The 12,172-nt window shown below is 40.1% G+C and overlaps 1 protein-coding gene across 6 annotated transcripts in view; it reads right to left on the minus strand.

Moving 5' to 3' along the window:
• Positions 1-210: 210 nt before the first annotated feature.
• Ppp4r3a (protein phosphatase 4 regulatory subunit 3A) overlaps positions 211-12,172 on the minus strand; it is a 51,095-nt gene continuing 39,133 nt past the window's right edge. For all 6 annotated transcript variants that reach the window (XM_076551249.1, XM_042261052.2, XM_076551250.1 and 3 more), the window contains 5 exons: positions 7,216-7,385; positions 6,267-6,409; positions 3,222-3,412; positions 2,588-2,814; positions 211-1,069 (listed from right to left, as the gene is read on the minus strand). In XM_076551249.1, the coding sequence (XP_076407364.1) occupies positions 959-1,069; positions 2,588-2,814; positions 3,222-3,412; positions 6,267-6,409; positions 7,216-7,385 (842 nt within the window). In that variant the 3' untranslated portion in view covers positions 211-958. The remainder of the gene's footprint in view (positions 1,070-2,587; positions 2,815-3,221; positions 3,413-6,266; positions 6,410-7,215; positions 7,386-12,172) is intronic.

Genomic DNA, 12,172 nt, shown 5'->3' on the forward strand with positions numbered 1-12,172 from the left:
TTCCCTGAAATCTCAAGACAGATGCTGATGCAAATTTTAATATAAAATATTTAGTCACAAAATAGTATTGCTTTTTTATGCACATAGTTGTAAGATTACTTTGCTTTTGTCAATAAAAACTATACCATCTTTCATAAAACTCTAAACAAATTAAGAACTGTGATGTAGAACACAAATTACACATGTAAAGCAGGTGCCAGCACGTTAGGCTATATTACATCAAAAATGTTTTAATGGTCCCAAATATATATATTCAACAACTAATCATACACTCAGGGGGAGAAAAACAAAACAAACAAACTGAAACAAAAAGAAAAATTATGACACAAATGACCACATCTAGAATTCCACTCAATCTTTAATCAAGTAGGGACAAATCCCCACCTTAAAAAAAAAAAAAATCTGCAGTTTGAAGGGCAAAGGGAACAGATTAAAAAAAGGATACTTTATTTTGCCCCTCCCCCACAGAGGTTTCCCAAACCTGTTGTAGCTTGACTAAAATGTTCAGAATGTACGGTTTTAAAGGCAGGTCTCTTTAAACAAAGAAACTGCTGGCATTCTTTACTAGTGAGGAACTATGGCAGAAAGACCCATTCTTCTACGTCTCAAACATGGTCCAAGAAAGCAAGTTCTGATTGTAGCAACTGACCAGTCAATCCAGAGTTCCACTGACAAAACCCCTGCCCTGTTGGCTTTTGATTTCCATTTCCTTCCCTGAGAAAAGGGCAATATGTGGTCCAAGCCGGAGAGCTCACAGGCTTATGTCTTCCCCCTAACTGCACGGCATCCCCCTCCTCCTGCTCCATTGAATTGGCACTTGATGAGCAGAAGTCCAGTGTGCTGCTGATTCATGTCAGTCACTCACAAGAGACCACTGCGCTTTGATGTGGACTTTGTAGGGGGGAGGGGTAAAGAACCAGTTTTGTCAACAGGTACTGATCACAGGCAGTTGCTAATATTAGGACTCAAATTTCGCTTTCTTTGACAGTGGTAGCGTGTCTTCCTTGTCTTCATCCTCATCATCATCTTCATCATCATCGGGATAATCTACCAGACCCACGAGTCCTCCCTGTTCAGAAAAAAACACTGCATTTTAAAATACAAGTGTTAAACCCAGAAAAAGTACAGGCCTAATGGCAGCATGCTGAAAGCCATTCTATTTTTATGTATATTTTATTTTGGTTTTTCGAGACAGGGTTTCTCTGTACAGTTTGGTGCCTGTCCTGGAGCTCTCTCTGTAGACCAGGCTGGCCTCGAACCCACAGAGATCCACCTGGCTCGGCCTCCTGAGTGCTGGGATTAAAGGCATGCGCCGCAACCACCCGGCTTATGTATATTTTAAATGTTCGTACTTTTAAGGTTCTTTTAAGCTATTAAAAATTAAAACAGTAACAACAAAAAAATTACATACTATTAGAAAACGACCCAGTTAACAGATATCACTGAAAAATGGCTTATGACTAACAGATTTTAAATGGCACTGGGGACTGAACCCAGGGCTTCATTTGTCTCAAGTCAATGGTTCTACTACTGCTACACATCCAGCCCTCATTTTTACTTTTTGAGCCAGGGTCTCACTTAAGTTGCCCAGGCAGGCCTTGAACTAGCAATCTTCTTTTCTCAGTCTCCAAAGGAGCTAGGATTATTGGCCTGCACTACAATGGCTGGCTCAAATTTACCTCAAAATAAAATCTAAAATGGTATGTATCAACATGCAGAAGACAGATCACTCAAAATGGAGGCAGATAGGAAGTAGTTCTATGATCTCTCTGTCACTCTCTTTTGGATTTCCTTTTCAGCCTACTTCTCCAACTCCTACAGTACAATCTGACTATGAAAATCCCTAGTACTCTGCTCTCAGCCTACAGCTTCATCTCAACACCTCTGACTCAGCCTTAGCCAGTGTCAATGAAATGAGACTGTGGGATGGCACAGCAGGTGAGGGGACTTTCTACCAAGCCCAATGACCTAAGCTTGACCCACATGGTGGAAGGGAGAGTTGATTCCTTCAAGTTGCCCTCTGACCCCCACATGTGCTGTGTTATGTCCACACACACAAATGTACTTTAAAAAAGAACAAAAGGGACTGGATGGCACTATGGATTTAATTAGTCTGGTCTAACTGCTATTAGTTTTATGTACATTGGGGGAAGGCATGCTTAAGTAGCAAAAGCCACCAAATGAATGCTTTTATTAAAGAGATGTTGTCTACATATTCAGTATCAGAATTTTATTCCTTCTTATATGAAATGTTAGCGATAGTAGTTAACCTAAAAAAAAACAACAAAACAAAACAAAACCAATCAAACAACAAACAGAAAACTCCTGCTTCCCCTCCCAAGTTTTGAGCTGGTTTCTAATTGGGAAAGGTAATAAAGATAGTGAACAACATCAAAGAGACTGAACTTTGCACTGGACACGCTGATGTGAGCTCAGGTAGTGGTTGTGACGAGGTCTCACCCTCTAGTCCACAGCAGTTAGCTAGTTCCAGAAGAGAGAAGCAAAGAGCAAACCCAGGTACACCGACCACTGAGAAAGCTTAAAGCATGGTAGAGAAGGGCCAGCACATGGGGAGTGAGAAGTGTACCTTTGTGGTAATAGCTGCCGTCTGAGATGTACTCTTAGGGACGGATCCAGGAGAGCCCGGAGAGCCTGGGGACCCAGGTGACCCTGGAGAGCCAGGAAGGCTTGCTGCCGACGACTGGCTGCTGAGGTTAGTCTTTGTCCCACTAGACAGGGAGAGTTTGAAACTTGGGCTCTGTCGTCCAGAAAGATTAGTTTTCAGAAGCACCTCCTTTTCTTCACTTTCTTTCACTAAAAAGGAGAGTGTAAAATAGTTGTCACTCACTGTTTTCTGAATTCCTCCAAATGAAGTGACACTAGAAAACAATTAACTAGCTTACTTCTTTGCTCAGGAGCAACTCTTGACATCCAACCTATGAACAAAGCCTATCCAAGTACTAAATGCTATTATCCAGCAAATTTGACAATGCAGAAATATGACCTTCGGTATCACATTTAGTATGTGTACCCTCCATCAAACTCTTTTCCTTACACTAGGAAAACTCAGCATACACCTTCCCATGGTCAGCAATTCAGCCATGTCCTGTAGGTCTCTGAATTGTCATCTTATGTTCTGAGTAGATACTAATCATTTTCTCAAGAAATAAAGACCTGGGCGGAGAGAGCCTCACTTTCCCTTGCCCACTGTTTCAACATACATTTCTTCCTTTCCATGAATTTACTGATTGGATCCATGATATCATCATCATTCTTAGTTTTGTCAGATGGAGACACCACAGCTTCTCCATCTTCCATGTCATCTTCATCTGTGTTAAACCACATCTCTTCTTCATCTTCTAGAGTTCTGGCATCTCGTCGATATCGATGATTCCTCAAGATGGACCGCATGCTATGAGAAAATGGAAGGCTGTAAAGGGATTGAGGTAAACAAGGTACTGGGCCTGATCCCTGACACCACCAAAGCCAAATGCCAAATCACACTGGAACAAATGCCTAAGTAAAAGACAGACTGCATCAAATCTGATATAAGCTGGTATATTCAAACTTCATATTTCTAAAATACTTTTTATAGCTCAATTATTAAACCTGTTAACATTGGGAGTTAAGTAATTATTGCACAGATTATAAATCATACTACAAAGGCTAGATAGAAATTGCACAGTAGTTAGGAGCTGTGTTCAATTCCCAGCATCCAACAGCAGCTCACAACAATTTGTATCTCTACTCCCAGGGGATCCAACACCCTCTTCTGTCCTCTGTGGCTATCAAGCATACACCTACCTGGTAGTCACACAGATATACATGCAGACAAACCATATATATATATTAAGAAAATAATGGAAGCCGGGCGGTGGTGGCGCACGCCTTTAATCCCAGCACTCGGGAGGCAGAGCCAGGCGGATCTCTGTGAGTTCGAGGCTAGCCTGGGCTACCAAGTGAGCTCCAGGAAAGGCGCAAAGCTACGCAGAGAAACCCTGTCTCAAAAAAAAAAAAAAAAAAAAACCAAAAAAAAAAAAAAAAAAAAAGAAAATAATGGGACTGGGTGGTGGTGGTGCATGCCTTTAATCCCAGGACTTGAGAGGAAGAGGCAGCAGGCGGATCTCTGTGAGTTGAGGCCAGGCTGGTCTACAAAGCAAGTTCCAGGGACTGTTACACAGAGAAGTTTGTCTTGAAAACCAAACCAAACCAAACCAAATAAACAAAACAAAATTAATGGGGGGGGGGGGGGCGGGGGGACGGAGGACGAGGGGGTACGGGACGAGATACAACAACCCACACTGTAAATGTGAATCTAGTTATTTAGGAAGGTACATGGTATTTTAAATAATCTATACTTTAAAAAAATCAATTAGTAGACAGGCCCGGCGGCAGAGACAAGCAGACGCAGGTAGGCCTGCGGCGGCGGCCCGCGGAGATAGACGGGCCCAGCAGCAGCCCGCTGAGGTAGACGGGCCCAGCGGCGGCAGCCGACAGAGATATTCAGGCCCGGCGGCGGTCCACAGAGGTAGACAGGCCCGGTGGCGAAGACAAGCAGACGCAGGTAGGCCTGTGGCGGCGGCCTGTGGAGGAAGACGGGCCCAGCGGCAGCCCGCTGAGGTAGACGTGCAGCGGCCGACAGGGACATTCAGGCCCGGTGGCGGCCCCCAGAGGCAGACAGACCCAGCGGCAGCTGACAGGGACATACAGGCCCGGCGGCGGACCGCAGACGTAAACAGGCCCAGGGACGGAGACAAGCAGACACAGCTTGGAACAGGGACGCCCCTAACCCCAACATCTGGGGAAGAAGTTATCTCCGTGGGTCAGAACCAGAACGAATCTGAACACTCCGTCTGAGGACAACCCAGGGCCCAGCTGCTGATCCTGTGAAACCCAACAACTTGGAGGTGTTGGTGAGACTACCCTGCTCAGCTGAAACCCATCTGGGAGAGGATTCAGATGCCTACAGTTTAAAGTCTGAAGAAACAAGATCAGCTGAGGAGTTGACAAATGAACAAAAAGTGACCTGAGAACACAGAAGAAGGCGCTACCCAGACACCAAACCAGATCACCATAATCATAAGTATATAATTCACCGATCGAAATCAGCTGCCCCTGAAGAAATAGGCCAAAAGCACCAATTTAACCAAGAACCCCTACTAAACCAAGACTAAAAATTAGAACAAGAGAGGCACTCTCAGACACAGACACCACCTGCACCTCACAGAGGAAGAGATGAGTAGGCGCCAGTGCAAAAATACAGGCAACAACATAAAGACCTATATGGCAACATCAGAACCTAGTGTTTCTACACCTGCAAGACCTAAACATACCATGACAGAAGAAACAGAAGAAATCAACCCTAAAAATGACATTAAGAAGATGATAGAGGCCCTTAAAGAAGAAATAAAACATTCCCTCAATGAGGAAATAAAAACTTTCCTTAAAGAGGAATTGAAAAACTACCTTAAAGAGGAAATAAAAACTTTCCTTAAAGAGGAAATAAAAAACTCCCTTAAAGAGGAAATAAAAACTTCCCTTAAAGAGGAAATGAAAAACTCCATTAAAGAGGAAATAAAAAACTCCCTTAAAGAAATGGAAGAAAAAACGAACAAAAAATGTCCTGGAGGAGGTGGGAATGGAGGGTGAGCTGGGGGTAAGGGGAGGGCGTGGGAGGGGGGAGAATAGGGGAACCCATGGCTGATATGTAGAACTGAATGGTATTGTAAAATAAAAAATATATATCACAAAAAAAAAAAAAGAATGCAGATAGCACAGAAAAAAAAAAAAGTTCACTGAGAAAAGAACCCCTGTACTCAGAAAAAAAAAAAAATCAATTAAGATAATATTCTGATCATGTAAAACCTCACTGCTGTATCAGTTTATATTGGTGTCTAAAGATCTTACTTTCAGAAACAAACAAGCAAAACTAACAGTTGCCCAGAGTAAAGGTGCGTTCTACTAAGTAGGATAAACCTGAGTTTGAGCCCCCAGAACCCACATGCTGGAAGAAGAGAACTAACTCCTACAAGTTATCCTGAAACAATCCTGTCCCGCCCCTCCCCATCACAGTATACATGTGTGTGAACACACATGCATGCATAAAAGGTGTTAAAGAAAAAGAAGACAACAGCAATTCCTCCACTCCTTGCAGTTCCTGTACATGTCTTCTCATCTTCTTTCTACAACCCAAATACTGCCAAGAAAGCCAACACCACCCAATCTACTGCTGAACCAAGAACATGTTCAAATACGTAGTAACTTACCTGTCGAGTTTGGGGTTGTCTTGCCTTTCTCTTTGTTGTTCAAACCTCAATTTTAATCCTTTAAAAGTTTGCACATAATCTACATCTTCTAGTGCTTTCCAATAATTTTCAATTACATGGGCAGTTAATGATTTTATATCTTCCTACAGAAAGAATTGTAATGAAATAAATCAGATCCAAAAATACCACTTTAACAAGATAAAATGAGGCTTTACTGTAGTAATTTCTAAGACTCACCAAAAGTTTAATTTTATAAAGTTAGCATACAATTTTAAAAACAGTCAAACAACAAAAATGGGAACAGCATATGCTTGTTATACTGGCTCCTTCAATAGTCTTTTGGGGTATCTGGGAAATGTCCACAGGTGTTCCCAGATTGTATGTCCAAGCCCCACTCTAGTGATTCTGGTTCCCCAAGACTGGACACAGAGGCACACACCTGCAATCCCAACACTTATAAGGCTTGAGGCAGGAGAATGGTCATGAGACTGAGGCCAGCCTAAACTGTAGAGCAAGACCCACCCTAATCTCAAAAACATACTAAAGAACAGAAAAAGTCAAGTTCTGGAGATGGACTTCTGTGGCAGTTGTGCAGTAACATAAACATACTACCCTTAGAGGATATATTTTATAATAATGAAAATGACAAGCATGAGAAGTTCTGTATATCTTATCACAATTCTTTTTGTTTGAGACAGGGTCTGAGGAGTACTAGGATTACACACTGAGCCTCCACAGCCAGCATATTTATCACAGCTCTATAAAGCATGCCAGATAGTTTTGCACACCTATTATTTGGAGTTTTTTATTGGTCTAAATTCAATTACTCTTATGTTTTTGGTAGTATGGTTCTTAAAGAAAATCTTTCTCACACACTCTCAAGACAAAGACAGATACTCAAGTTTCTCAATTTAAAACCAAAATCCTAATATAAGAAGACAGAACCTACCACTCTAATAAATTCAAACATTTCTATTATGGCGGAGTTCATCAGATTGTAACGAGATCCATTGTTGAGAAATGCTTTGACTACAGGTTCAAATAAAAAACTTTTCATTATGTAGCGGTTATAAAATTCATCTTTTAATCCAATGATTTTTCTCTTAAATCGGAGGGCACCTGAAACACAGAGGTATTGCTGTTTAATGTTCTACATCTTGGGAGTCAACAAACATCAGAACTTATGAACAGACACAAGTATTCTCCATTCTTAACTGTGTGCAGGTATATGAACCTGAACACAGGGATCTTAAGAGTGCTGTAAGAAAAGGCATTCTCAAACAGTGTGTGCTGGTAGGTTGTGGAAGTCATGCCTATAATTCTAACACTTCGGAGGCTGAGGTGGGAGGACTGTCTAGAGTTCAAGGCCAATGGGGGCCATGTAGTGAGATCTAGGACACCCCTCCTCCCCACAACCACCACCACCACCAACAACAACAACAAAAAGGTAGTGTATGTTATCATAGAACACAAGTCTTAGAAAGCCAGAAAAGTTCTGGTAATACATCAATCACTATTGGCCAAAATGAAGTTTATAGCTAAGGTAAGGAATGAGATTACCATATTATTTAAGGGGACAATATTTTCATCATACCACTTTGAATACATTTTAAATCACCTAAAAAAAAGAAAGAAAAGAAAGAAAAAAAAAAGGCATTTTTTTTTTTTTTTTTAAAAAAAGGGCAATCCACTGTACTGTAATTTGATTTTCAAATTTTTGGATACTCTTACTATTTCATAGAGTTCATGGATTTATAATGGTTTATTTGTAGATGTGGTTAAAAAAGGACAACAAACCACAAAAATCTGCATGCCCCGAAAATTGCCTTCCCATGGTTTAGATATAAATTTAGGTTGTTTTAAAATTCGGTCCTCTACTCTCATTGTAGCGAGTATGCTTTTTAATGTTCCCTTTAATAATTAATTAGGCTTTAACTTACAGATTAGTAGATATATATTTGCATCTTGAGGTATGGGGAGTTACTTAAGTCACCATTCATCAAGATCCAAATATACTCAGACAGCTAGACTTCAGCAAAACCCTCTTTAACCTATATGGAATTATCAGTAAGTTAATGCCCCAATTACTGTAAACAGTTCAAAAAAGCATACTCACTTCACGCAGTCACATCGTCTTCGGTTGGCAAGATTAAATATTGTGTTTGTATTTTGGTTTCTTTGGAGATCATGGAAGTGGCTCGTTAAATTGCCAATTTGTTATTAATCAAGTCCTTCATGAGCAGGTAGCCAGGCAACCATGCTGACACGGTTTCTGGGTGGGAAGGCAGAGGAGTAAAGCAGCTCAATTTTTCTTTAGTTGGCACAAAGAGGTCCACAAGTGAATGCCCAATTAGGTACAGTTGGTTAGAAACTGCCTTAACAATCCAACTTATTTAAGAGTGTATCTTCATAAAGAAACACTCTGGGCAGGGAGTTTCAAAATAGTTTAAAGAGTATTAACTGCGTTTTATTTTTAATCTACTGAAAAAATGTAAAAACATAAGTATGGTGAAGACATTTTAAGCAGTAAGAGGCATTGTTCTGTGTGGGGAGTGAAGGCTGACAAGGGTTTATTTCTAAAACAGTGAATTCTCTTGGGTTGGCTGGCAAAAGAACTTAAGTGAGACCGTTCCACTTGTTTAGACAAAAATTAACACTTAAAAAGCTCATGCTAATTTGTAAATTTTAAACTTTCAAAAAGCAAGAACTATTATTCTAAGATTTGGTAATCTAACTCTGCAGGCTTTGTGGAGACTTGTGTCCTATCAAAACATCACATTAACCCCAATGCTACATATGCAATTCCTAGGTATGGGCAAAGAATCTACCACCTTCCCAGAATCCAGTGAGGCCAGGACATGCAGATGACACCCTTAACCCCTCCCTTAAAAGCACATCTTCCCAGAAAGTGCTGATCTAGATAGAAGGTAGGTCTAGGTGGTTTATTTATTTATTTTTTGGCCTTCCTCTCTTATATCCATTTGTCCTGATTTACATCAATAATTACTTCTGTTTAAAATCACCCCTGCCTCAAAAATATCCAAATACTATTATTCTTTGCTACTGAACAGCAAGTTGTTTTCCACATTTTATCAGTCAATTCTATAAAGTCCAGTCATTCAAAGGAGATTAGAGAAAGCTCCTAGTTATGCCCAATTGGCATAACCAAAGCATTTTCAACGTAATGTGCACTCTGGTTCCACTCACAACGGCACTAATCTTCACTATAACAGGCCAGGATTCTCTTGTGTTCAGTTTTAAAGACTTTTTTTTTTGTAGTACATGACACGAGATTTCATGGAGTAAGTCTGAGACTCATTACCACACGTGGAACTAATAATAGAAGCTTTGTAGCAAAATTCTGCCTGCCCCCCTTCTATTGATGCTGAGGATTGAAGCCAGGGCCTCCTGATGTTAGCATGCCAGGTAAGCACTCTACCACTGAGCTGCCTCTGACCCTACCCTACAATAAAGCTTTAAAAGAAAATCATTCTTTTTATGGAGTTCTGTTTCTGTTCTCCATTTACTATGTGTGGGAGGGGGAATGTTCGTGCCATGGCTCATATGTGGAGATTAGACAACAGCTTTTAGGAGTTTAGTCTTCTCCCACCATTGTAGGCTCAAGGGACCAAACTTAGCAGCAAGCCGCTTCTAACTACCAATCTATCTCCCCAGCCTCAATTCAACACTTTTTAAACAACAATACCTAGTCAACATAAAAGTACCCAAAGTCTTAAAAAGGCACAGTACATAGATGAATGGAACTTGTTATCTATCTTGTACTCATTTTAGAAAGGACTGTGGGTCTTACCTACAAACTTGCTTAGTTGTATTTAAAAATGATAAATACTAATTAAAAACAAACACATAAAATATAGAATTCCTGGGGCTGGAGAGAGGGCTCAAAAGTTAAGAGCACTGGTTGCTCTTCTGGAGGTCCTGAGCTCAATTCCCAGCAACCATATGCTGGCTCACAACAATCTATAACTACTGTCTTTTCTACTTACGTGTGTATTTAACTTATAAAATTCTTTCTGAAATAGTATACCTAACTTTTTATTTCAATGCATACTTTTCTCAGAAGAACCACAAATCTTTTGTTTGGAGAAAGGGTTTCTCCGTGTAGCTTTGTGTGTTCTGGAACTCACTCTGTAGACCAGGTTGGCCTTGAACTCAGAGATCCACCTGCCTCTGCCTCCTGAGTGCTGGGATTAAAGATGTGTGCCACCAATACCCAGCTTAAAGCCAGTCTTTATAAAAGGATTATTACTGATGACTGCTATTGTCAGAGATGCTCTAATCCCGAAGTCTGGGAATAGAGGCCCGCTGTGAATAGTTAGGTTTCAAAGTAACTTGTCCCCGTTATAAAATACATACAGAATATACCTAAGATAGAATAGCAGTTTCCAGTATGATCTTCATCATGTAAATCGATTCTCTATGCAGTTCTTACTGGATTACAATACTACAAGCAAAAAAGACAAAGGGAATGCCTAAACTTTTTTCTAGGCCTTTTCTTTTAGCTTCCATGTCCTGACATTTTCCACCTGGACTAAAGTTTCCCATCTATAGCAAAACACACTGCGTTCTATACTTACCATCTTAATTGCACATTCAATTAACAATGTCACTTTCTCTTATGAACAAGACAACTCAAGTTAACACCTCTGTGAAAACTTCCTAATCTGATTGACCTAGAACAAGTTGTTATTACTATGTTGCTCTAAGTACAGTTCTTTTTTTTTTTTTTTTTTTTTTTTTTTGAGACAGGGGTTTCTCTGTGTAGCTTTGGTGCCTGTCCTAGATCTCGCTCTGTAGACCAGGCTGGCCTCGAACTCATAGAGATCCGCCTGCCTCTTCTAAGTACAGTTCTTATTAAGTTGGATTTTGATTTTCACATGACACTCTCCTAAAAACTATGAAAACAAAACTACTAATTATAAATGTCATGTCATTAACTCTAAGACTTACCTTAGTTTGAGAGGATAAATATATCAAGATGTGCATCTCAGATTCAATGAAATATAATTGTAGTTTGTGTTTAATCTCTTTTCTTTCTTTTTCCCCCCTGGAGACAGGTTCTCTTTATGTAGCTACTACTAGCCTTGAATTCACAGACATATTCTGTCTTTGGAATACCAGAGCTACAGGTGGAGTCACCATATCTGGCTATTTTCTTTGTTGAAATAAAACTATTTAAACTTATCTGTTTCATTTCCCAAACTCTTTTCCCCACATATATACAAAACTCTTTATGGTGACTTGAAAGAACTTGGCCTTGGTATTATCACCTCTCCTATGGTAAGTATATGGAGAAATGTTTTTATGTGTACTATGTTCTGCCTACATGTATGCCTATATACCATGTGTGTGCCTGGTACCCGGAGGCCAGAAGAGGGCATCAGATTGCCTCCTAACTGGAGAAAAGACAGTAATGAATTGTCACATGGGTGCTGGGAATCAAACTCGGGTTCTCTGGAAGACCATCCAGTGTTCTTAACCAGTGAGTCATCTTTCTAATCCCTTAAAGCCCTTCTTTGTATGTGCCAAGCTCACTGGTGGAAGATGATTTATTTGCTATAGTCTCATTAGTAATACAGAAGCTATAACTAAAGTAAAATTTAGTATTCTAAATTAGTGCAAAATGAATCCAATATTCTCTTCAGGTTGTAAAAAGACATATTCCAAACTCATGTATATATTACAAATGTGTCAAGTAAAGAAACATGACAAGTGGAAACTTAAATGAAACATGAAGCCTTAAAACAACAAAACCCAACTTACCTTTAAAAGCCAATTGGCAAGTTACTTGGCAGTAAGCATCTCAGCCACCAGTATCTCTAAATTTGGTCAGTCAACTGACCAATAACTACAGTTTAGATATGCAAACTCATTGCCTAAGAAGT

This window comes from Peromyscus maniculatus, chromosome 14 (assembly GCF_049852395.1).
Source record: "Peromyscus maniculatus bairdii isolate BWxNUB_F1_BW_parent chromosome 14, HU_Pman_BW_mat_3.1, whole genome shotgun sequence".
Taxonomy (NCBI): domain Eukaryota; kingdom Metazoa; phylum Chordata; class Mammalia; order Rodentia; family Cricetidae; genus Peromyscus; species Peromyscus maniculatus.